Below are 27,446 nucleotides of genomic sequence, written 5' to 3'. Positions count from 1 at the left end.
CAGAAGGATACTGAAAAGGACACCCTTGCATAATTCTGTTGGAAGCATGGAGTAGACATTGCACACCATTCAGCAGCAGTGTATGTGCCAAGAGCCTGTGCAATGATCCTAGGTGTTCTGACTCAGAAATTCCACTTGTGGAACTCAGTCCTAAGGAATTATTATTAATATTATTAACCCTAATATGGAAAAACTTTTATTCATCAAGTTGCTCTTCACAGTATTATTTATATAGTGAAAAATTATCTAAAGACATAATCAAAATGGGAGAATGTTTAAATAAACCAGAGAATAAACGTAATAATATGGGAAACTGCCCCACCGTCCTTAAGCAAACAACAAATAAAAAAAGGACACAAAGTGCTACTTCAAGGCAAACAACTAAATGAAAAAAACACCAAAATATTAACATTTCTTAACATGAGTTAACGATACATGACTTCCCCATTCTTCTTTCTCTTTTTTCTGTATTTTCCAAAAATTTTTAGAGGGTATACTAGTTTATGATGGAAAAAAGTAATAGTGAACTTAAAATAAAACTCTATAAGGATTCATAAAATGAAACAGTTATATCCAGGAAATTAAGTACTGCAAACTCTAATGAAGTCCAGTTTATGTTCCTGAGTAATGGGTTTCGCAAGTTATAATTACTACAGACAGTTCCCAATGAAAAAAAATCTCCATTTATAACAGAGAGACAAGATATGAGTTGATTCTTTGCAAAGAGCCAAGGCAGGAATAAATGTTATGAATACTCAGAAAGGAGCTACAATTTGGAGAGGGTCTTAAAGGATAAATATTAGTAACATAGCTGTCCTGTCTTACCTGCCTCATAGCTTAATTCCAAAAGTCGATCAAACTGAATGGACTGAAACCAGGCTAATAAGAAATCTAGGGAAAATTTGTCTAAAATAGATTTTTAGATTTGATCAGCATTATGAAGGCAAACATGGTTTTGAAAAGCTAATTCTGCTGAAAGTTTATTTTTTTTGTTACAATTCACTGTCCTATCCAAACTATTTTTCTTCCTGTGATTGGAACTCAGACAGAAAACCAAGAACAATGCGGAAATGGTGAGGACAAATAATAAATCACAGACATTTCAGAACTGAAAGGAACCCTCTTATTTTACAGATGAGAAAGAAAATGAAATACTTGTCTGAGGTCCCAGATAAATGGTGTGGGAGCCAGGCCAGAAGCCAGGTCTCCCGAGGCCAGCTCAGTGTGACACTCTGAGTTCAGAGAGGGGGACGCCATCACTTGGAGTGGAATCGGGCATCCTGCCAGCACGCTCCCTCGCCTGGGATCTGGCCGACTACCTTCCTTTGGCCTCATGGCTCCCATTTAGCACTAACAGCTCATTAATACAGAGGGAAAAAAGACCTTACTTTTTCAGTGCCTATTGCGTGTCAAGTACTTTGAACACATTATGCAACTGCATTTTGCTGCCACGCACAAAGTATATTCATTCTTTTCTTTTAGTACTTGAAGAAACCGAAGTCCCAAGAGTTTACGTGATCAACTTCGGCCCAGGGTGCCATTTGCCTCTCTTTGACGGTAATAACTTCTCCTGCTGTTAGGCAGCTAACACAGAAAACTGATGTTTTAGAGTTCTCCGGAGAAAAGGATAGATAGGTAGATGTACTATAAGGAATGGTTCATGTGATTATGCAGGCTGGCACTTAGCAAGCTGGAAACCAGACAGAGGAGAGACAGTGGTGTTGTTCCAATCAGAGTCCAAAGGCCTGAGAATGAGGATAGCCAATGGGTCCAGTTTGAAAGAAGGCAGGCCCAAGGCCCAAGACCCAAGAAGAGTCTATCTTTCCATCTGAAGGCAGCTGGTAGGAGGAGTTCCCCCTCTTACTTCTAAGAAGGTCAACCTTTTTGTTCTACTCAGGCCTTCAACTGATTGGATGAGGCCCACCCACAGTGGCCCAATGTATGTGAGCCACACACCCTCAGCCTACTGATTCAGATGTCAGTCTCACCCAAAATGCCCTCACAGATATATTAAGAATAATATATTTTTAAGAACTTTTATTGAGATACAGTTAACAGACAATAAACTGCATATATTTAGAGTGTACAATTTGGTATCCCAATCTCCCAATTCATTCCCCCCCAATCCTCCCCGCTTTCCCCACTTGGTGTCCATATGTTTGTTCTCTACATCTGGGTCTCTATTTCTGCCTTGCAAACCAGTTGATTTGAACCATTTTTCTATATTCCACATATATGTGTTAATATATGATATTTGTTTTTCTCTTTATGACTCACTTCACTCTGTATGACAGTTTCTAGGTCCATCCATGTCTCTAAAAATGTCCCAGGTTCATTGCTTTTTACAGTTGAGTAACATTCCACTGTATATATGTACCACATCTTCTTTATCCATTCATCTGTTGATGGACATTTAGGTTGCTTCCATGTCCTGGCTATTGTAAATAGTGTTGCAGTGAACACTGGAGTGCATGTGTCTTTTTGAATTATGATGTTCTCTGGGTATATGCCCAGTAGTGGGATTGCTGGGTCATACGGTAACTCTATTATTAGTTTTGCAAGGAACGTCCATACTGTTTTCCATAGTTACCGTATCAATTTACATTCCCACCAACAGGGTCTTTTGCATATCCATACAAGTCGTAAGATTTCTTGTTCTAGTTTTGTGAAAAGAGGGTTCCCTTTTCTCCACATCCTCTCCAGCATTTACAGTTTGTCGATTTTCTGATGATGGCCATTCTAACCGGTGTGAGGTGATACCTCATTGTCGTTTTGATTTGCATTTCTCTAACAATTTGTGATGTTGAGCAGCTTTTCATGTGCCTCTTGGCCATCCATACGTCTTCTTTGGAGAAATGCCTATTTAGGTCTACTGCCCTTTTTTTGATTGGGTTGTTTGTTTTTTTGATATTGAGCTGGATGAATTGTTTATATATTTTGGAGATTAATCCTTTATCTGTTGATTCGTTTGCAAATATTTTCTCCCATTCTGAGGGTTGTCTTTTCGTCTTGCTTATAGTTTCCTTTGCTGTGCAGAAGCTTTGAAGTTTCATTAGGTCCCACTTATTTATTTTTGTTTTTATTTCCATTACTCTAGGGGGTGGATCAAAAAAGATCTTGCTGTGATTTACATCGAAGAGTGTTCTTCCTATGTTTTCCTCCAGGAGTTTTATAGTGTCTGGCCTTACATTTAGGTCTTTAATCTATTTTGAACTTCTTTTTGTGTATGGTGTTAAGGAGTGTTCTAATTTCATTCTTTTACATGTAGCTGTCCAGTTTTCCACTTCTTGAAGAGGCTGCCTTTTCTCCATTGTATATCCTTGCCTCCTTTGTCATAGATTAGTTGACCATAGTTTATTTCTGGGCTTTCTGTCCTGTTCCATCAATCTATATTTCTGTTTTTGTGCCAGTACCATACTGTCTTGATCACTGTAGCCTTGTAGTATAGCCTGAAGTCAGGAAGCCTGATTCCACCAACTCCATTTTTCCTTTTCAAGATTGCTTTGTCTGTTCAGGGTCTTTTGCATTTCAATACAAGTCATAAGATTTCTTGTTCTAGCTTTGTGAAAAGTGCCATTGGTAATTTGATAGGAATTGCACTGAATTTGTAAATTGCTTTGGGTAGTATAGCCATTTTCACAATGTTGATTCTTCCCATCCAAGAACATGGTCTATTTCTCCATCTGTTTGTGTCATCTTTGATTTCTTTCATTAGTGTCTTATAGTTTTCTGAGTACAGGTCTTTTACCTCCTTGGTTAGGTTTATTCCTAGGTATTTTATTCTTTTTGTTGCAATGGGGAAGGGGATTGTTTCCTTAATTTCTCTTTCTGATCTTTCATTGTTGGTGTATAGAAATGCAAGAGATTTCTGTGTGTTAATTTTGTATCCTGCAACTTTACCAAATTCATTGATTAGCTTGAGTAGTTTTCTGGTGGCATCTTTAGGATTTTCTATGTATAGTATCATGTCATCTGTGAACACTGACAGTTTTACTTCTTTTCCAATTTGGATTCCTTTTATTTCTTTTTCTTCTCTGATTGCTGGGGCAAGGACTTTCAAAACTATGTTGAATAGTAGTGGCGAGAGTGGACATCCTTGTCTTGTTCCTGATCTCAGAGGGAATGCTTGCAGTTTTTCACCATTGAGAATGATGTTTGCTGTGGGTTTGTCATACATGGCCTTTATTATGTTGAGGTAGGTTCCCTCTATGTCCACCTTGTGGAGAGGTTTTATCATAAATGGGTGTTGAATTTTGTCAAAAGCTTTTTCTGCATCTATTGAGATGATCATGTGGTTTTCATCCTTCAATTTGTTAATATAGTGTATCACATTGATTGATTTGTGTATATTGAAGAATCCTTGCATTCCAAGGATAAACCCCACTTGATCATGGTATATGATACTTTTTTTTTTTTTTTGAGAACTTTTATTAAGATACAGTTAACAGACAATAAACAGCATATATGTAGAGTGTACAATGTGGTATCCCAATCTCCCAGTTCATTCCCCCCCAACCCTCCCTGCCTTCCCACTTGGTGTCCATGTGTTTGTTCTTTACACCTGTGTCTCTATTTCTGCCTTGCATTTCCTCTTTCATAGTTGTTAGCATTTGCCTTATGTATTGAGGCGCTCCTATATTGGGTTCATATATATTTACAATTGTCATCTCCTCTTCTTGGATTGATCCCTTGATCTTTATGTAATATCCTTTCTTGTCTCATAACATTTTTTATTTTAAAGTCTATTTTATCTGATATGAGTAATGCTACTCCAGCTTTCTTTTGATTTTCATTTGCTTAGAATATCTTTTTCCATCCGCTCACTTTCAGTCTGTATGTGTCCCTAGGTCTGAAGTGAGTCTCTTGTAGACAGCATATATATGGGTCTTGTTTTTGTATTCATTCAGCCAGTCTGTGTCTTCTGGTTGGTGCATTTAGTCCATTTACATTCAAGGTAATTATCGATATCTCTGTTTCTAGTACCATTTTCTTAATTGTTTTGTTTTTGTTTTTGTAGGTCCTTCTCTTATGTTTCCCGCTTAGAGAAGTTCCTTTAGCATTTGTTGTAGGGCTGGTTTGGTGGTGCTGAATTCTCTTAGCTGTTGCTTGCCTGTAAAGCTTTTGATTTCTCCGTCGAATCTGAATAAGATCCTTGCTGGGTAGAGGATTCTTGGTTGTAGGTTCTTCCCTTTCATCACTTGAAATATATCATGCCTCTCCCTTCTGGCTTGCAGAGTTTCTGCTGAGAAATCAGCTGTTACCCTTATGGGAGTTCCCTTAAATGTTATTTGTCGTTTTTCCCTTGTTGCTTTTAATAACATTTCTCTGTCTTTAATTTTTGTCAGTTTGACTACTATAAGTCTTGGCATGTTTCTCCTTGGATTTATCCTGCCTGGGACTCTCTGTGCTGCCTGGACTTGGGTAGCTATTTCCTTTCCCATGTTAGGGAAGTTTTCAACTGTAATCTCTTCCAGTATTTTCTCAGGTCCTTTCTCTCTCTCTTCTCCTTCTGGGACCCCTACAATGCGAATGTTGGCACATTTAACATTGTCCCAAAGGTATCTTAGGCTGTCTTCAGTTCTTTTCATTCTTTTTTCTTTATTCTTTACCACATCAGTGATGATCACCATTCTGTCTTCCAGCTCACTTTTTCGCCCTTCTGCCTCCGTTAATCTGCTATTGGTGACTTCTAGTGTATTTTTCATTTCTGTTATTGTGTTGCATATCTCTGTTTGTTTGCTCTTTAATTCTTCTAGGTCTTTGGTAAACTTTTCGATCTTTGCATCCAGTCTTTTTTCAAAGTCCTGGATCATCTTCACTATCATTATTCTGAATTCTTTTTCTGTAAGGGTGCTATCCCTTCTTCATTTAGTTGTTTTTCTGGGGCTTTACCCTGTCCCTTCATCTGGTACAAAGTCCTCTGCTTTTTCATTTTCTCTATCTTTCTGTGGCTGTGGTTTTCAGTTCTGTAAGATGAAATACTGCTGATACTGCTTGATACTGCTGTCTGCCCTCTTGCGGAGGAAGCTATCTGGGAGCCTCCTGTGTGCTTCCTGATGGGAGGGACTGAGGGTGGGTAGGGCTGGGTGGGCAGAACTCAGTAAAACTTTAATCTGCTTGTCTGCTAATGGGTAGGGCTGTGTTCACACATTGTTGGTTGTTTGGCCTGAGGCCACCTAATGCTGGAGCCCATAGGCTCTTTGGTGGGGCTAATGGTGGACTCTGGGAGGGCTCACACCAATAAGCACTTCCCAAAACCCCTGCTGCCAGTGCCCCTGCCTCCTCGGTGAGCCACAGCTGCCCCCCACCTCTGCAGGCAACCTTCCAACACCAGCAGGTGGGTCTGGTTCAGTCTCCTATAGGGTCACTGCTCCTTCCCCCTGGGTCCTGGTGAGCACATATTTTTGTGTGCCCTGCAAGAGTGGAGTCTGTTTCCCCCAGTCCTGTGGAGGTCCTGCAATCAAATCCCACTGGCTTTCAGGGTCTGATTCTCTGGGGATTCCTCTTCCCGTTGCTGGACTCCCAGGTTGCGAAGCCTGACGTGGGGCTCAGAACCCTCATTTTAGTGAGTGGACTTCTGCAGTATAACTGTTCTCCAGTTTGTGAGTCACCCACCCAGCATTTATGGGATTTGATTTTAATGCAATTGCGCCCCTACTACTGTCTCACTGTGGCTTCTCCTTTGCCTCTGGATGTGGGGTGTCTTTTTTTTGCTGAGTTCCAGTGTCTTTCTGTCGATGATTGTTCAGCAGTTAGTTGTAATTCCAGTGCTCTTGCAAGAGGGAGTGAGCGCACGACCTCCGACTCTGCCATCTTAATCCGAGCTGCCGCTCGCGGCCCGCGAGCCCGCGCGCATCTCTGGCATGGCTCCCGCCTCGGGCTCGGACACCGCCTTCTTCTCCGGCTCTGGCGGAGGTTCCGTGTTCATGCCACGGCCATGCCCCCGCCGGCTCGGGGCGCCCCGGGACGACAGCTACGCCGCAAATGCGGCGGCAGGGCCCGCGCTCTCATGGGCTCCTTGGCCCAAAGCGGCCTGGGGGTTAGGCGGCAGCGCCGCCTCTGGAGACGCCGAGGGCTACGAAAGCTGCCTAGGCTGCAGCCATGCAAAGACAAGGCTAGGAGCGCAGCTACAGGTGCCAGAAGCCACAGCAGCCGAACCGAACCCAACTCAGGTAGCTCCCAACCGCCGGTATATGATACTTTTGATGTGTTGTTGGATTCTGTTGGCTAGTATTTTGTTGAGGACTTTTGCATCTAAATTCATCAGTGATATTGGTCTGTAATGTCCTTTTTTTGTAGTATCTTTTTCTGGTTTTGGTATCAGGGTGATGGTGGCCTCATAAAATGAGTTTGGGAGTATTCCTTCCTCTGCAATTTTTTGGAAGAGCTTGAGAAGGATAGGTGTTAGCTCTTCTCTAAATGTTTGATAAAATTCACCCGTGAATCCATCTGGTCCTGGACTTTTGTTTGTTGGGAGATTTTTAATCACAGTTTCAATTTCATTATTTGTGACTGGTCTGTTCATATTTTCTATATCTTCCTGATTCAGTCTTGGAAGGTTATACCTTTCTAAGAATCTGTTCATTTCATCCAGGTTGTCCATTTTATTGGCATATAGTGGCTTGTAGTAGTCTCTTATGATGCTTTTTATTTCTGCAGTGTCTGCTGTAACTTCTCCTCTTTCATTTCTAATTTTATTGATTTGAGTCCTCTCCCTCTTTTTCTTGATGAGTCTTGCTAGAGGTTTATCAATTTTATTTATCTTCTCAAAGAACCAGGTTTTAGTTTTATTGATTTTTGCTATTGTTTTCTTTGTTTCTATTTCATTTATTTCTGCTCTGATCTTTATGATTTCTCTCCATCTACTAACTTGGGGTTTTGTTTGCTCTTCTTTCTCTAGTTTCTTTAGGTGTAAGGTTAGATTGTTTATTTGGGATTTTTTCTTGTTTCTTGAGGTAGGAGTGTATCGCTACAAACTTCCCTCTTAGAACTGCCTTTGCTGCATCCCATAGATTTTGGGTCATTGTATTTTCATTGTCATTTGTCTCTAGGTATTTTTTGATTTCCTCTTTGATTTCTTCAGTGCGTTTGTGTTTTCTTAGAATATTTTTCCTATAATTGATTTCTAACCTCATAGCGTTGTGGTTGGAAAAGATGCTTGATATGATTTCAATTTTCTTGAATTTACCAAGGCTTGATTTATGGCCCAAAATGTGATCTATCCTGGAGAATGTTCCATGTGCACTTGAGAAGAACATGTAATCTGCTGTTTTTGAGTGTAATGTCCTATAGACATCTATTAAATCAAGCTGATTTTTTGTGTCATTTGAAGCTTGTGCTTCCTTATTAATTTTCTGTCTGGATGACCTGTCCATTGGTGTAAGTGGAGTGTTAAAGTCCCCCACTGTGATTATGTTATGGTCAATTTCCTCTTTCATAGTTGTTAGCATTTGCCTTATGTATTGAGGTGCTCCTATATTGGGTGCATATATATTTATAACTGTCATCTCTTCTTCTTGGATTGCTTGTAGTAGTCTCTTATGGTGCTTTTTATTTCTGCAGTGTCCGTTGTAACTTCTCCTGTTTCATTTCTAATTTTATGTAGTGTCCTTTCTTGTCCCTTGTAACATTTTTTATTTTAAAGTCTATTTTATCTGATATGAGTATCGCTACTCCAGCTTTCCTCTGATTTCCATTGGCATGGAATATCTTTTTCCATCCCCTCACTTTCAGTCTGTATGTGTCCCTAGGTCTGAAGTGGGTCTCTTGTAGACAGTATGTATATGGGTCTTGCTTTTGTATCCATTCAACCAGTCTGTGTCTTCTGGTTGGTGCATTTAGTCCATTTACATTCAAGGTAATTATCGATATGTATGTTCCTATTACCATTTTCTTAATTGTTTTGTTTTTGTTTCTGTAGGTCCTTCTCTTATGTTTCCCACTTAGAGAAGTTCCTTTAGCACTTGTTGTAGGGCTGGTTTGGTGGTGCTGAATTCTCTTAGCTGTTGCTTGTCTGTAAAGCTTTTGATTTCTCTGAATGAGATCCTTGCTGGGTAGAGGATTCTTGGTTGTAGGTTCTTCCCTTTCATCACTTTACATATATCCTGCCACTCCCTTCTGGCTTGCAGAGTTGCTGCTGAGAAATCAGCTACTACCATTATGGGAGTTCCCTTGTATGTTATTTGTCATTTTTCCCTTGCTGCTTTTAATAACTTTTCTCTGTCTTTAATTTTTGTCAATTTGACTACTATATGTCTTGGCATGTTTCTCCTTGGGTTTATCCTGCCTGAGACTCTCTGCACTTCCTAGACTTGGGTAGCTATTTTCTTTCCCATGTTAGAGAAGCTTTCAACTATAATCTCTTCCAATATTTTCTCGGCTCCTTTCTCTCTCTCTTCTCCTTCTGGGACCCCTATGATGCGAACGTTGGTGTGTTTAATGTTGTCCCAGAGATTTCTTAGGCTGTCTTCAGTTTTTTTCATTCTTTTTTTCTTTATCCTTTTCCACATCAGTGATTATCACCATTCTGTCTTCCAAGTCACTTACTCACCCTTCTGCCTCAGTTAATCTGCTATTGGTGACTTCTAGTGTATTTTTCATGTCTGTTATTGTGTTGCATATCTCTGTTTGTTTGTTCTTTAATTCTTCTAGGTCTTTGGTAAACTTTTCTTGCAACTTTTCGATCTTTGCATCCAGTCTTTTTTCAAAGTCCTGGATCATCTTCACCATCATTATTCTGAATTCTTTTTCTGGAAGGGTGCCTATCTCCTCTTCATTTAGTTGTTTTTCTGGGGTTTTATCCTGTCACTTCATCTGGTACAAAGTCCTCTGCTTTTTCATTTTCTCTTTCTGTGGCTGTGGTTTTCAATTCCACAAGACAAAATACTGCTGATACTGCTGTCTGCCCTCTTGTGGAGGAAGCTGTCTAGGAGGCTGGTGCATGCTTCCTGATGGGAGGGACTGATGGTGGGTAGGACTGGGTGGGTGGAGCTCAGTGACACTTTAATCTGCTTGTCTGCCAATGGGTGGGGCTGTGTTCACACCTTGTTGGTTGTTTGGCCTGAGGCTACCCAGCACTGGAGCTTACAGGCTCTTTGTTGGGGCTAATGGCAGACTCTGGGAGGGCTCACGCCAATGAGCACTTCCCAGAACCCCTGCCACCAGTGCCCCATCTCCTCAGTGAGCCATAGCTGCCCCCCACCTCTGCAAACAACCCTCCAACACCAGCAGGTAGGTCTGGTTCAGTCCCCTATGGGGTCACGGCTCCTTCCCCCTGGGTCCTGGTGACCACAGTTTTTTGTGTGCCCTCCAAGAGTGGAGTCTCTGTTTCCCCCAGTCCCATGGAGGTCCTGCAATCAAATCCCACTGGCTTTCAAAGTCTGATTCTCTGGGGATTCCTCCTTCCGTTGCTGGACCCCCAGGTTGGGAAGCCTGATGTGGGGCTCAGAACCCTCGCTTTAGTGGGTGGGCTTCTGCAGTATAACTGTTCTCCAGCTTGTGAGTCACCCACCCCAAATTTATGGGATTTGATTTTAATACGATTGTGCCCCTCCTACTGTCTCACTGTGGCTTCTCCTTTGTCTCTGGATGTGGGGTGTCTTTTTTGGTGAGTTCCAGTGTTTTTCTGTCGATGATTGTTCAGCAGTTAGTTGTAATTCTGGTGCTCTTGCAAGAGGGAGTGAGCGCACGTCCTCCTACTCTGCCATCTTGATTCCTCCTCCACTCTATCAAGAATAATATTTGACCAAATGTCTGGGTACCATGTGTCCCAGTCAAGTTGACACATCAAATTAACCATCATACATCATTCTTCAGCATGTTGAGGACCTGGACTAGGGGGAGGTAAGCAAGGCACCGGGAGCACAAATTCATGGAGGTGCTCACTGCCAGATTCAACAAGCACCCTGGATGCCTTACTTCTCTTGCCCTAGTCCTGGCCCCATGTTCCACTCAAAAGGCAGATTCAATTACCTTTCTTAAATTGAAGTGTTCTATATTGGGAAACAACTTTCTATAACCATGTAAATACAATTCTAGAAAAGTATTGGGTATGCAGAGTTTCTCAAGGAATTGATAGCAAAAAATATCTGAAATACCAAATAAGAAAACAGATGAAGGGTAATTATTTCTATGCTTACAATGGAATGGAACAAAAATCCACTTGTATTTTCCACTGTAAATGCTTCCTTATAATCTGCATAGTATTTATTGCATGAGCCCTCATTTCTTTTTACTGAAAGGCAGAAGCTTTTCTACAAAATCGCAAACACAAATCTTTTGCGCATTATAGATAAATGCATCTATTAAAGACTAGGTTTGAATTATTTTACTTTTGGCTAAAGGCCACTCACTGCAATTATCACCATTATTCCTCATATTTGGTTATCTACAGTTTCACTAATGCATGATTTTTTCACAGTGATTGGGAGGACTGAATGAACCTAATGACATCATATAAGTGAAAACACACTTTAAAGTATTAAGTGCAATATAGAAAAGTGTCACTGCTATTAGCAGAATGATAGAACAACTTCTTACCTCAATTCAGGAGAGCTGTACCAATTTATACACTCTCCCTTGGTTAACAAGTAAATGTTTCCTCAAACCCTGGACAACATAGGACATGCAATGATAACTCTCCAAACTCAAGCCTGCAGATATCCAAGAAATCAGATAAGTTTAATGATCAAACTTTGGGAACCAAAGACATTTAGCTAGTCTAGCATCAAGTTCTATTTGCATATGAACTAGATCTTGACTTAGGTGATTTGATATTTGCCTTGTAAGGTAAGACTCTCTAAATGGCATGGGCTGCAGGAACTTAATATGGGTGTCTTCAGTTGGGATCAGAGTTTTAAGCCATGCTGCGTTAGGTACCAAGTGACAAAGTTCAATGCCAAACTGTGGATAGGGGTAGACTCCTCATTTCTGCACAGAATACCAAGCTGCTCTGAGGCTGTAGGGCTTGTGGAAAATACAGGCCAGCTTGGCCCCTTGAGTCTGTATAGCTTAGGGAGCATGGAGAGGCTGAACCTGGATCTGAGAAGCAGCCTTCTCTCAGGGTCCCACTGGAGCAGCAGAGGTCAAGACATTCCGCCTCCAGGATGGCATGGTAGAGTCTTTTTAAGAACTCATAGAAATAGCTGATCTTTGCTAGGGAATAAGTAGGAGTAAATGAACAGGGGCCCTACATCAGCAATGGAGGGGAAAATCAGTAAACTATAGGGTATAAATGCAAAGTAAGACTCACCAAATGTGAGTCCACAGACTGGCAAAGTCTTGGGATATTCAAGTTACACCAGGAAGGCAGGCTATGGCCCATGATGAAGGACAACTTTATCATTAACACGATCATAATCACTAAATAAAATCTGCCTTAGTGAGTTCCCTGCTACTGAGCAAGCTCAACTAGAGGTTGAAAGACCACGATTCATGGATGTTTCCAAAAAAGATTGGGATTAATGGGGTGGATGAACTCTGAGATCTCCTCCAGCTCTGCTCTGTGACCTCTAAAGATACAGCCAGAGAAAGCAAATAAAAAATTGGATGAACACAGAAAGATAACTCAAAGCTTGACTCCTGCCTGAAACTGAGCAATTGTTTAATGAGAAGAAATGGGTAATCAGTGTGTAATGAAATCATTCACATTTTTATTTAGGATGAGTTCTCAAACATATGACGAGTTTTAATGTTCTCAGCGGCACTGGATTTGAGCAAGTTGTTTTCTAACTTGCTGCATATCTTAATGGTCTACTGAAATGGGTCACGTAAAGATCACAGTACCCGCAAATGGGTCTCTGTTAGCCAGCCTACAGCCTTTAAAAATGTTGGGGTAGAAAATTCCACAAAGAAGTAACCTTTACATTGCCATCTGCTGGCTACTGCTATAAGTGACGGCAATAATACACTCAAATCCTAATCAGATTCCAACTGGAAATAAGAATATTGATTGAATTTAGAAACGATAGGAATCAGGACTTCCCTGGTGGCACAGTGGTTAAGAATCTGCCTGCCAATGCAGGGGAGATGAGTTCGATCACTGGTCCAGGAAGATCCCACATGCCAAGGAGCAACTAAGCCAATGTGCCACAACTACTGAGCCTGCACTCTAGAGCCTGTGCTCTGCAACAAGAGAAGCCACTGCAATGAGAAGCCTATGCACCCCTAACAAAGAGTCACCCCCACTTGCAACAACTAGAGAAAGCACGCATGAAGCAACGAAGACCCAACACAGTAAAAAAAAAATTTTTCAGTAAATAATAAAGTCTAAAAAAAATAAAATAAATGATAGAAATCAAATGGCTTCACCAAGTACTCAAAAGCCAAATAAATACCAGAGTACTTTTATAAGTCTATTGGGGATCCATTTGGTTATTGCCTTAATTAGGAGATGTCCTACTTGGACTTGTGAATCCTCCCAGTGCTGCATCCATGACTAGTACTAAAATAGCCCTTGGAAATGAGGCATCCTAACAAGTCCTACATTGGAGGTTTCTTCAGACCTATCTTCAGCTCCCATAGACAGTTACCTAAGAGTAATTTTAAACATTTAATTTGGGAGAGCTGACTTACTCTATCACCTAGAGGTATAGTGACATTTGTTGTATTCATTTAAAAAAAGAATATGGCAAGTGGAAGGCAGAACACATGAAGCCAAATTATCTTAAATACATAAAAGGCATGAAGTTAAGCAGAGAAGTTGTTCCAAATGCGCATATCTTAGATTCACAGGTCTCAGGCTATGCCCTGAAGAACATCAAGGACCCTATCCTGATCATTCCCTCCTCTCCCAACAGAGGTAATGCTCCCTCTTCAGTACTTTCACAGCAACTTGTTCTTCTTGCATTATTACATGGTTGATATTGTATTATCATTATTTTGGTTCATAACTGTTTCTGTACTAGACTGTAGTCTCCTTGAAGGCAAGCATCATATACAATTTACATTTTTTTAGCATTCAATACATGCTTTGGCATTAGGTAGCCCCCCCCCCCCCAATAAACATTTATTGAGTTGAGGTCAAAAGAAAGAAGAAAGGGAGGAAGAGAAGAAGGATCCAAAGTCTCCCAAATCAGTATTTCAATTCTATACCTCATGTCTTAGCTCTAGACTCCAGTTTTCAAGTGGGTATCAGATTTTGCCATATGAAATGTTCAGCAGAAATTTTGTGTTCAGCAATTTCCAAATGGACCCTACTGTCTTTGTACCTCAAACTGTTCTGCTTTTGCTCCTGTAATTAATTTCTCAGTTAAGACATAATTATCCACCCAACCATCTGAGTCATCCTCTATCCCCTCATTTCCATAATATGCACATTCAATAAGTCCTGTCAATTTCACTGAGAGAGACCTCTCAGTGGTATCTTCTTCTTTCCTCCCTCTCTCCATTTCCTCCCAATTACCTGCCTTAGTTCACATCCTCATTACCTCTTGCGGTGTCTTAAATAACTTCCTAATTGGCTCCTGTCCTCAGCCAGGTACTTCATCATCTGTCCTCCATCTGCCACCAAAGTTATCCTCCATACAGATACGATGTTATCATTCACTTTTAAGCTTTCAATGGCTCCCCATTTCTTACAAGTCAGCTATGGCACACAGAAGTCATCATAATCTTCCTAAACTTATTTTTTAAGATCTATATTCTTCAGTCTGTTCCATAAACCCTAACCATTAATTGTCGCTCTCCAACCATACCACTGATTCTCAATCCTGTGTGCTTCCCCATGGGTCATTCAGTAAACCTAAAATGCCTACCCAATCCCTACCTACTTTGGCCACTCTCTGACTACTGAACATTTTTTGTGACCCAGTTTAGATGTTACCTCCTCTGTGATGTCTATTCCAGAATATAAGCAACTACAAATTTACCTGATAAATGGCAAAATCCTCTGGCTTTATGCTCCAGTAGCACTTTTCTTAGGGCATTTAATGAGAGCCACAGCTAGCCCATATGAGGGGTCTGTGCAAATTAGGTATAAGTGTCCCCCCTGTGCAGAGGCAACTCTGTGTTGGGCTATAAAGCTTGACAAGCAAAATATAGGCTGGATTTCAGCTTGGTCAGGTTGAACCTGCCTCTTTGGTCAGGTTCCCTCATGCAATGAAAAACCTTGTCCAACTGTACATGGTGGCCCTGAGAATTTATCACAATGATTATGATAGCCTTTTTTTAATTTCTATTTTTTAACTTTTTATTATAGTATATATTTGTACACATAAAAATGCACAATTATTAAGTATACAGATTATAATGAATTTTCACAGCTGAACACATTTATGTTAACAAAACTCAGACTAAGAAACAAACCATCACCAGCACCCTAGAAACTCCCTTTGAACTCCTTTCTGGTAACTTCCCCCTCCAAAGTAGTTAAACCAACTTTAAATATTACAGATTAATTTTGCCTGTGTTTGACATTTATAGAAATGGAATAATTTGTTATCTCCTCTTTGAGTCTGGCTTATTTTGCCAATATTATATTTGTGAGATTCACCTGTGTGAGTTAGGCATGTTATGATAGTCTTTTTGATGCTATGGTCTTCACCGCCAGCTGGTGAATTCCTAGAAGGCAGTTAGATCAGTCAAAATTTGTACTCTCAGAACCTAGGATATTGTAAACATTGGTAAGTGTTCTTTGAATTGCTATTTTTTGGAATAAGCAGATATTCCAAAAATTATCAAAGACAGATCTCTGAAATACATAAATGTGTACATAAGTGTTCTTAGCTGTATAGTTTTGGGCAAGTAATTTGACTTCCTTATGTCCTAGTTTCCTCATCTATGAACTGGGGGTAATAATAGTACCTACCTCAGGATTATTGTGAGGACCTGATGAGATAATATCTGTAGAGTGCTCAGAAGAGTGCCCAGTTCAGAGCACTTTATGTAAGTATTGACTGTTATTATTAATATAGGATAAAGAAAGGAGTCTCAGATAAATCTTTTTAAATTTGACAACAAGACCATTTTGGAGGAAGAATCTTTCTGCCTTGACTTAAAATCTAGAGACAGACATTACAGTCTATATAAAGATATTACCATTAATATTAAATGATTGAAGATGTTTTACTTACGACATACAATCATGTTTCAGAATTTAGAAGGTGTTTAGAGGTAATCTAAACTGCTTTTCTCATAGATATAAGAATTGGGTCAAGTAACCTTTCTGTGGGTTCTTGTATTTCTTCATCTGGCCCTTATCAGATGTCCAGCCTGATTGTCTCCCGCCATCCCTGGCCCCCAGTATTCTCCCTTCCACTCATCAAGCCTCAGTCTTGGGCACCATCAGCCTTTCCCAGAATGCACTTTCACAACTCTTTTGCCTCTGCCTGTGATAGTCCTCCTTCCTGTGACTTATTCCCATCTCAGCTGATTAAACCACCTCGTGCACATTCTTCAAGTACCAGTTCGATTATTATATCTTCTCTGGTAAAGGCTTCCCCTACTTCCTCAGCCAAAATTAGCTGCTTCCTCCTCTGTGTTCAGAGCTTGCTCTGTGTTCATACCTCTATTTAGCATTTATCAGAGCAAGGGCTCTGGATCTCACCTGCCTAGGTTTAAATCCCAGCTCTGTCACTTGCTACCTGTGTTTCCTTTGCTCCTCTGTGTCTCAGTGGCTTTATCTACCAAATGAGAACAATAATGTATTCATTCATTCAACAAATAGTTATTGACTGCCTATTGTGTATCAGGAGCTGTTCCAGGACCTGGAATTATATGGTGAATAGGACAAAGTCCCTGCTTTCATGAGCTTACATTTATTGGGAAAGTCAAACAATTAAAATCCAATATAATCAAGTATTATCATTATTTTACGTGCCATGAAAAAATATGCAGCAGAGCAGGAGATTCAGAGTGATGGGGGGCGGGTAGCTCTTGTTTTAGGGGAGGGAGTCAGGAAAAGTTTCTTAGAGGTGACATTTGATCAGACATGGGGAAAACATGGCAGAAAACCCCACAGAAATCCAGCAGGAATACATCTAGGCAGAGGAAACTTCATGTGCAAAGGCCCTGAGGCATGAAGGGTGAGCTTGGGGGTAGGGGACAGAAAGGCTAACAGGGATACTGCCAAGTTAGTAAGGCAGAAAGTGGAGGAAATGAGGCACTCCTTATTCTTAGCAACAATACTTTCAGATTTTTTCTCTCTTAAATGTTTCCCCAATCCATTTTTCCCTTCTCTTCATCCTTGATCTTATATCTCATTATCCCTGATTTCTCTCCTTGTTGTCAACTCCTTCAAAGTTATCCTCCATTCTACTGACAGTATGATCTAAACTGTAACTCTGACTCTGTAACTTTATACTTTTCCATGGACTGACTCAACATTGCCTATAGAGTAAGTCTCAGATGCCTTAACGTGAAGAACAAAGTCGTCTAGACCTACCTCTTGCCTTTCTGTCCACTTCCTATCTTGCATATACACTCCAGCCACACCAAAGTACTAGTTCCCCAGATAATGTATCTCTGGTCTCTATGCCTTGTCTTACATTGTCTCCTTTACCTAAAATCATCCCCTCCTCCATGTTTGTGCTTGTCCAACTCAATAGTCAGACTCAGTGCCAGTTACATCTCCTATGTGCTCTCATTCCAACCTGGGAATGCCTCAGTACTTCTACAATACCACTTACAAAGAATTATTAAGATGATCTGTTTACATATAGCCGTCTCTCCAGGTAGCTTCTAATTTTCTCAAAGGCAGGGACTTGGTTCTTAATCATGTTTTGTACCCAATGCATGATCCAAGTTCTGGCCAAGTGCAGCCAAGCAAGGACTGGGTTCAGGTCCTTTCTCTCACTACCAGCTAAGAACTCACTCCCCAGATCTGTCCCTTTGTCCCAGGCCCACAACACACTGCTGCCCTGTGAGATTTTGTTCAGGTGAATGGGTTTCAAACGATGCCTGATATTTTCCAAGATTCTTGCATCAGATTCATCCATGAAATCTGAAAAGACGACAAAATGTACAGCTCAGAGGCATAGACATCCATATGCCTATCTGAGGAAAACAGGGAAGGACAGAATTTGCCCTGTGACTTTAGAGTTTTAACTAATAGGTTTTGAAAGAAAATCAAATACTTGAAGAAGCAGGCTTAGTTTGAATTAACCCATTTCCAGCATTCAACCTCTCATTATTTCAACTGAAAGATCACCTGCCAAGTGTAATTTCTATATCTTTATTATACTTTTCTTGATGCTTAGAAAGGTCTTCTTGTTACTTAGAAAGGTAGTATGGGAGCTGAGAATAGATGCAAGTCAATTCTTCTTTAAATTAACATTATTTTCTTTATTCAAGCATCCTTTTATAGTGAGTTCAAAGTTCTAGATTCCATGACAAAATTTTTTTCCTATGCACTCACATAAAATGATTTTTTATAGTTCTATGCCTTAATCACCTAAAAAAATTTAACCTGGAGCTGAGAGTATTTATTGCAAACTCTTCCAAAAGTTTAGTAAGAAAGAAGAGCTAAATTATGGTTGTAAAAAAGCCACTGTTGTGGAAACTAAAATATGTTACAAATGAACTTATCTACGAAACAGACTCACAGAGAGAACAGACTTGTAATTGCCAAGGGTGGGGGGGGGTGGATGGGAAAGGCATTTTTGGGGGGAGTTTGGGATTAGCAGATGCAAACTATTATATATAGAATGGATAAACAAGGTCCTACTGTATAGCACAAGGAATTATATTCAATATTCTGTGATAAACCATAATGGAAAAGAACATGAAAAAAAATGTGTGTATATATATAACTGAATCACTTTGCTATACAGCAGAAATTAACACAACATTGTAAATCAACCATACTTGAATACATTTTAAAAAAGAAAAGAAAAGCCACTGTCTACCCAAGAGAGGAACCAAAGATTTACTTAATATATTCCTGGGACAAAGCTGGAAAATGTTGAGTTCGTTCTCTTCACAGCAAAGAAGAGAGAAATCTCCCTGAATTGCTTCTACCTTCTCCTCTCCCCAAACCCTTCTCCATTGTCTGATCTTGACATCCCCTTCACCGAATTTCCCTTACCTCGCAGACGAGATACTAGGTCCATCATGATCACCTAGAACATGCTTTCCCCTTTAAGACCTCCATGCACTTGAACATCCTAAGCTCTTCACTTGGAAGGCATTTTCCTTTCTTGCTGGTCTGATAAAAGCTTACTCATCCTGCAGGAATGAATTTGGACATCACCTGCTCAGCTCCTGGCCCCCTTCCTCCTCCAGACAGGGAAACGGGTGGCCTTCTTTGTGCTCTCAGCCAATCCGAGAGTTTCTAACCTCATTTGCCGAGTGTGATGGATATTTGTTTCCTAGACTATGAGCTCCATGAAGGCAGGGACCATGTTTACTCCTCTTCGTATGCTCCAGTGACTGAGTGTATTTGTTGACTGACTGAGTGCTGGAGGCAGAGAGTAACATGCACGGGAGAACAACTCACCATCCACTAAGGGTTCAGGGGAATGTAACCAAGTTCATCCCAGGTTGGCGAATGGAGCAAGTTGGCTAAAAAACTGCAGCAAAGAAGCCCTGATTTAAAAAAAAAAAAAAAGCCCGTGATCTGACAATACCTCTTCCAGAGATCTGGCTGGAGGATGAAAAGCGTTTTCACTGTACTCTCAATCTCCAAAGTTTTTTCCTCACAGCACCTATCCTATTCATCAGGGACATTTAAGTTAAATGACTTTAATCCAAAACAAAATGCTTTATTGAACATCATCCCTTTCCACTTCACCACAACAACTTAAAAAACTTCTAATGGTGCAAGCAATTAAAAGTCAGGAATAAACATGGCAAAGGGTCTGTTTATGTGCCTTTACACCACCGTGTAAGGAAGACAGGGCAGGGTTTACATCTATGCCATGTAAATCGCTCTAGAACCAGATGTGCCTTACAAGGTACCTTGTAACTCATCTCCTCTAAGCTATAAAGACTTTTTTTTTTTCCTGGCAAAAGTTTGAGAAACTTACTGCTGTTTTCTATCAGCAGATACAACAGATGGCTGGCACATGCCTGCCTGCTAAATGAAATGGGCCCTCTGCAGAATTACTCTTTGATCCCTAGTGGCATGTCTACAGCACCACAATGCAAAATACCGCAGCACAGCAGAATCTCGACATTAAAGGTTTAAAGCTGTGCTTTTGATATGAGTACCTTCTGTAAAAAAAAATCATGCCCACAGTATGTAAACATATTCACATTCCCACTTTGAAACCAAGGAACAGGGGTCAAAAAACTAGGCATTTCCTCCATTTGGTGACATAAAACGACCGCAAAGGTATGACGACAAACCCCAGGAGGGGGAAGGTAAGCAACTACTTGCGTTGTAACTACCAACACAATCATAACTCCATTAGCAAAAAGTGTGGACAGCACACATTAAAGGATTTAAATAATAATAATAAGTATTACCATAACTTCAGAGTTGCGAGGAGGTGATTAAGGGCATTTGGCAGTTCCTCTGAAGAGGGAGAGGAAGTACTTGAATGAGAATTCACTCTCTATTGCTTTTCTTTGATTTTTGTCAAGGGGAGAAAGGAAGGAAAAAACCATTTTAATACAGGTCTCTTTAACTCAACTAGTCCAAGGGGGAAATTTAAGCCCTCGAACTGCAGCCAATTTAAGGGGGCCAGTGTTACGTCATCTCAAACACGATGTTGCAAAAACAAGCTATCAGGAGCTTTAGGAGCATTTGAATGACAGAACTGGATTATCCAGTTGATCTTACAGACACATGTCAGTAGAGTGATTTTTTTTTTAATTAGCAAAACTGTGAGTCAGTTGTCAGAAAAATGGGTTGTTTCTGACTTTTCTTTTTTCCAGTGGTACTTTCCTCATTTTAAAGCTGAATTTGGGTACAGATACACACTGCTATATCTAAAATAAACAACAAGGACCTACTGTATAACCCAGGGAACTATATTCAACATCTCATAATAACCTATAATGGAAAAGAGTCTGAAAAAGGACATATATATCTATATATATAGATATATATATCTGAATCACTTTGCTGTACCCCTAAAACTAACACAACATTGTAAGTAATCTATACTACCATTTTTTTAAAAAGCTGAATTTGGGTGCTACTGACTGGAATCATTCACAAAGACACAACTATCCAGGCAAAGTTCTTGGGTTCTCCTTATATTTGATTTTGTATTATTGTCATTATTTCTGGCAGTTTTCAATAATTCAAGAGGTTTTTTTTTTAATTGATAGAGAGCTAGTAAAGGTTATGAACACATTTATAATTAACCCTACATGTTGGAAAATATTTCACGTTATACACTGTATCTTCAGCACAGCTAATATTTTCTATTTTCAATGATAACACATTGAACAAAGGAGCACATTTCCACAGCTTAACCCAATAAAGTCAATTTTCCACAGTATACACATTACCACCCACTTCCCCAGGGCAGCAGACAAAATTTTCTTCTTCCTTTCTTATATCCACAGCAACACTTGGAAGTTTTGTTTTTAAACATCTTGAAATTGAGAAAAATGAAGCTATATCACTGACTTCTAGAGGTTATAAGAATTGTTACCACTGTACACTATAAAAAGCTTACTCTAAGATCTGGACCTGTTAGTACAGATGGTTAGAGCTTGCTTAGTAATCTAGGTGGTGGATTTAAAGTTAATATTGGCCCGTTATTTTTATCCAGAGAATTTCTATTCCATAGACACCAATTTCACTCGAACCCTTGCCAAACATCACAGAAGTCCAGGCATAAGGAGGTTGGAAAACTAGTATCAACAGCTCAGGATCAATTCACCACCACTGCTAAAAAAAAGCCAACATAAAAAGAGATGCCCTATTAACTATGTACTAGATTCACAGAACCTTAGCATCTTTATGCAGGTGCTAGAATACTTTACAGTGATTAAGATCAAGTCTATATGCTCTTTATACATAAAGATCTATTTTTATGATATTTATAAATAAAAAATTTTGGCCTTATACCAAATTGGTTCATATGGAAATCAGCAGTGGTGCCCTAGTATTAGAATTCAGATTTGTCTAACAAAATTTCTCACTGAAGTTTTATTTGAAAGCTTTTGGGTTTAGAAAGGGTTATTTTCCAAATGTTTAATTAGTGTGTAGTTTAGAAAACCAAAGTGGTTGCTCATGGCCCCTACTTGTCTCAAATTTAGAGAAAAATTAGAATAAGGAATGCCTCATTGAAAAATATCAACTATTAAAAGTTATATACAGTAATAAAGAGTACTTTCCCCTTAATTATCAAAAGTCCTTTAAGTCTAAGCCTCTTTAGTAGAAATTCTTCTCTCATCTAAAAGCTTTGACAAGGGACATGTCAGACAATGAATATTTTCAATGGGAGATAACATGGAGACAGGGTTTTCCATGGAAAATAAGGATTTCAGGGAGAGGAAGAGGTCAGGGAATCTGATTTCAGGCAGCAAAGCTTTGCAAAGCAGATTTATGAAGATTTTACAAGAAACTATAAGTGAGGATCAGATAAACAGTAGCAAATTCTTTGGGCTCTATAGGTTATGAGCAGCCATGAAAACAAATTCTTTACCATTTTGTTGAGTAATATGTAGTGTGAAAATGACATTGGATAATACCTATAAGTAAACTATAATACAAAATATCATACACTTTTAAACTCTAAAGAACAACTTTTTACACACATTTAATGTAGAATAAGTTTTAAAATTACAAATTAATACACATTCACTATAGAAAAACCAAAATGTACTACATGCAGATATAACTAATGTTAACACCTTGGAGGATTAGACATTTATCAGACATGTTTTCCTATGTCTGTGCACATATTTCATAAGAATATACTGTTAGAGACTATTGACTTAATTTGTCCCAGACATCCTTCGATAGCATTGAGTAGATGTCTAGAATATTCTTCCTAATGTTTCCTGCCACTGTCACGGACCTCTAGGTTCTGCCCAGTTTTTCACTTTTATAAATATCATGACCAAGAATAGACTTGCACCAAAAATTTTACTCATATCCATGATTATTTCCTTAGGATGACTCTCCAGAAGTAAAATTTCCTGGGCAAAGGATCTACGTCAAGGCTTTTGCCATCAAATTGCCTTGCAAAAAGGCTAACATACACATTAGCTACAAATAAGTATGAATAATTCCCCACATACTAAAAACACTTTTAAAAAACTTGACCAACGTGATGTGAGGGAATGAGTCTCACTGTACTTTTTACTTGCATTTGTTTGAAGTAGAACATGAAAATCACTTTAAATGGCACCAAGAACACCTTGGGTTGCTGGACAATACTTATTGGAAGCAGATAACACCTACTTCCTCAACTAGATCTTCAATCCTAAGTTCTTTTAACTTTTTCCACGTATTGCCAAAACACTTAAATGTTAAGTTTAAAATTTCATTAATAGCCATGTATTTTGCTTGTGTTGAAATCCCTAAATGTTTGATATTCTTTTGAATGAAATAACTAGATAATGGAATGAACTTATTTTTCATGTAGATGTTTTGATGCGGTTTGGCTTTAGTCAAAGATGTCTTTCAAAATACTTAAGGGATATTGAAGTCATTTTTCCCATATTCAAAATTTCCATGCATTTCAAAAATTATGGTGGAATCACAGAACTTTATTGGCATTAGTCAAATTTAAATAATATTTTAAAACATCTTGCTGTTTGACATTGTGTAGATCCTTTCCCCCTTCCCAGTAGCTCTCAATCTTTCAAAAAAAAGAAAAAAAAAAACCACATACCAGATTTCACAGTTACCTGTGGTAACCTATCTGGAACAGACTGAACATAGAGAGAAAGATAACTGAGGTGTTAATATTAGCCTGCATAGATACAGAGAATGGACTGGAGAACTCGAGGTTTGGGAGGGGGTGGGGGGTGAAGGGGAAGCTGAGACGAAGCGAGAGAGTAGCACAGACATATATATACTACCAACTGTAAAACAGATAGTCAGTGGGAAGTTGTTGTATAACAAAGGGAGTCCAACTCAAGGATGGAAGATGCCTTAGAGGACTGGGGCGGGGAGGGTGGGGGGCACTCGGGGGGGGAGTCAAGGAAGGGAGGGAATATGGGGATATGTGTATAAAAACAGCAGTTGATTGAACTTGGTGTACCCCCCCAAAATAAATAAATTAATTAATTAATTAAAAAAAATATTAGCCTGCATAATGCATGTGGGTGATCAATACCTAAACAAGACAGAAAGAGATTCTAGAAGCTTCATCTCCATGCCAGTTCTACCATCTTCTCTAATCCCCTGCAAGAAATAGTCCTGAGATTGTCTGATATGCAATCCATTTTGTACTCAACAATATGCCAATGTTTGCAAAGGCGAGACAGCCTGGAACTGAAGCCTTTGCTTCAAATTCCATTCTTTAGAAGACAAACTCATAGGAAAAATAAATTGATAAATCAATCAATCAGAGCTATTGACATTTTCTACTTGGCCTGCAGTTAGTGAAACCTTTCAGCTAGGGAGGGCTACAAGTCAAACCACCTTCTAATGGTTCCTACAAATCCAGAGACGTATAAGTAAAGAAAATGTTCCTTTTAAAACACAGAATCAATATTGATTCCAACTGACAAGTGGTCAAACACAGTAGATTCAGATGAAAAAGAAAAGGCGATAATAAAAGGCCATTCATTGATTACTGATTTCACAATATTTCAAAATTAGTTGTCCATAAAGTACCTATGAAGAGGGAACTGTAGGAACAGGAAAAAAAAAAAAAAAGAGCAATCTCAGTGAACTTATCTGCAGAATGGGGGTATTAGAATAGATGACCTTCCTGTTAGGAACTTTGGTGGATCCAAACGTCTATTCTTTTATGACAATGGAAGTGTTGAAGGGTCTAGATTTGATCTATTTTAGAAAGGAAAAATGAAAGAACAGACCTGAAGGAAAAAAGGCAGCTAAGATGGTCACGCCCATACAAAAGATAATTAGAGGGAACTGGTGTCTCATTTAAAAATAGATACTTTTTATAAAGTGTGTTCTAGATCACATTCTTTATGAAGATATCCATTTAAACAGTTTTAGAATAAAAAGATCTGAAAATGTGATTTCAATTATAAGTACAATGATTTTCATAAGTAGACACATTTTACCAACTAATAAGCAAAAGAGTTTATTACTTACCATTTGTCCTCTAGAGTAAATTCTCCAATTGCACAAAAGAAACTAAACTCACATAACATTTATTCTCCCTATCTTTCCCAAATTAAAGGTCATTTATGCAATACTGAACCTCTACAAAAGGTAACATGCAAAAGATGCTAATGTGCTAAGAAATAAAAGAACACTTCTTCATAAAAATATAGCGTAGCTTTCTTTTTCCATGTGAAAGTATTTAAAAAACAACAGCTTGCAATATTTTCCAAACATTCTTATATGGTACTTTTTGAGTCTGTGAACTTATACCAGAAATATATAGAGTTCACATCATTCCAGTGAATAACATTCAACATACCAATTTTTTCAAAGGCACAATGTTAAAAATACTTATAGACTAAAATTTGTTGTAGTGTAAACGATGCCACAGGTGATTGGTATATACTACAGAAAATAGAGTCTTTTAAACATTATGTTAAATTTTCATGTCAGTGAGCACAGAAAAAAGTAATGTTGGTATTTGAGGTCTTTACATTTCCAGCAGCCTGAAGACTGAGATTTATCAAAATAGTGATCTTAGGCACTTTGCCTACCCCCTTCCTTTGGTAATCTTTAATTTATGTGACATGTTTAAATAAAGGGGAGTTAACTCTTTATATGTTGTGGAGATCAGATGAGAAATCACTTTAAAATTGTAAAAAATGTAGCAGACTACACACTATGTAGTATTATTTCTACCTGCCAACAGGTGCTGGAAATATTAAAGGGTAATTTTCTTCAACCTTTCCGGTTAACATAACTCACCTGCCCTGCAGCTTGCCAGGTGAAATTCATGGAATGGATATTGACAGGAATGGCTGGCATTCTCTGTTGTGCTTTTCTGAAATCATGTGTAAAAGGGGCCATTTTCCCCTCTGAAACAATCAAGATATCTTCTTCAAATCCTGGTTTAAAAAAAAAAACAAAACTGTCAAACTAGCTGGACATAAAAGAATACAAATCAGAACTTGCACACAAAAAGAACACCAAAGAATTAGTAATGGGTTATTTCTTTTCACAAAGCACCTGCCTTCATACCAATTAATATTCCTGTGGGTGATAAGAATGATGCCAAAGACACATGCTTTCAGGGAAAAGAAGCGGACGTGGAGTCAACGGGTGCTAACAAATACTGGGTCCACCTAAAAACTTAGGATTGTGGAAACTAGCAACAGCATGATCAGAACACGAGATCATCTTAGGTTTCTTGAGAGAGATGTTTATATGCTTTTAGATGGAAAATAGCTAATGAAAAGGGGGAGACCAATCTTCTTTGGAAATTAAGCTTTGAAAACATACGAAATGCATGCATCTCTCCTTTCATGGAAGAGCTGGAGCGAAACCTCACCGATGAGTACTCTCGCCTGGTGAGCATCGATCCACAGGTACAGGCTTTCCTTTGGCGGCTGCCCGACCTCCGCCCGCAGCACCAGCAGGCACGGGAGGATGCTCCAGAGTCGGAGCGCGGCGGCAGGGAAGGCGCTTCTCCGGGCCATACTGCTACTCCGGACTTCCTGGCCGGTGGCTCTCGCAGCTGAAACTTCGGCCGCACCTACCCAACCTGCAGCCGTTAAGCTGTCCCTCAGCCCAAGCCGTTCCCGCGTGGATGGCTGGGCGTGTAGCCTCCCGGCTCTGATGCGAGTGAGGCTGGGCGAGCGGGAGGAGGAGGGGGAGGGAGTGGAAGAAACTGCGAGAGCGGGGCAAGAGGAGGGGGAGCAGGAGAGAGAGGGGACAGCCGAGACGCAAGACTGGCAAAGCAGGAGATGACAGCCCGCCGAGCGAGGCCAACAGTCAGGGGGTTAAATACAGCGGGAGAGGAAGAGCGCGAAGGGCAGGAGCAAGTGCGGGGCGAGCGAGGACGCGGCCCAGGCGGCCGCCACTGGGGGGCGCTGGCAGGACTCGCAGGGGTGGGGCAGCGCGGGACCCGGGGGGTGGGGGGGCCACTTCCACGCCAAAGTGCGCCGCAGCCGAGCCGGCGCGAAAGGTGCGCGAGGCGGCCGCAGACGCGGAGGAGGGCGCTGCAAGAGCCGCCTGGCCCGCCCCTCGCCACTGCCTCCGGCTGGGCGAGGCAGACGCGGAGGGAGATGGGGTAAACGGCCTCCGCTGGGCTTGATGGAGCGCAGGCGATATTGATGGTGATAACTCCCATTCGTACCGCGATGCTAAATGAAGGCGCATGTTCCTCCACGTCTTCCTTTCCGCCGCTGTCATTCCTCCCTCTGCAAACTCTGTCCTCTCCCGCCCGCGCTAGGCTGACGCTGGGCGCTTCGCCATCCGTGATTGCTGGCGCTCCGGTTGGCCG

At 40.1% G+C, this 27,446-nt stretch overlaps 1 protein-coding gene across 1 annotated transcript in view; it reads right to left on the bottom strand.

The window, feature by feature from the left end:
• The window catches only part of WIF1 (WNT inhibitory factor 1), an 80,321-nt gene extending 53,191 nt beyond the window's left edge, over positions 1–27,130 (bottom strand). Inside the window, exons 1-2 of the mRNA XM_057743734.1 lie at positions 26,493–27,130; positions 25,910–26,049 (exon numbers count right to left, since the gene is read on the bottom strand). Coding sequence (XP_057599717.1) covers positions 25,910–26,049; positions 26,493–26,640 — 288 coding nt within the window. The 5' untranslated portion in view covers positions 26,641–27,130. The remainder of the gene's footprint in view (positions 1–25,909; positions 26,050–26,492) is intronic.
• Between the last annotated feature and the right edge of the window lie 316 nt (positions 27,131–27,446).

This window comes from Hippopotamus amphibius, chromosome 7 (assembly GCF_030028045.1).
Source record: "Hippopotamus amphibius kiboko isolate mHipAmp2 chromosome 7, mHipAmp2.hap2, whole genome shotgun sequence".
Taxonomy (NCBI): domain Eukaryota; kingdom Metazoa; phylum Chordata; class Mammalia; order Artiodactyla; family Hippopotamidae; genus Hippopotamus; species Hippopotamus amphibius.
Note: the sequence above shows the minus strand (reverse complement) of the source record. Positions and strands in the feature narration are given on the sequence as shown.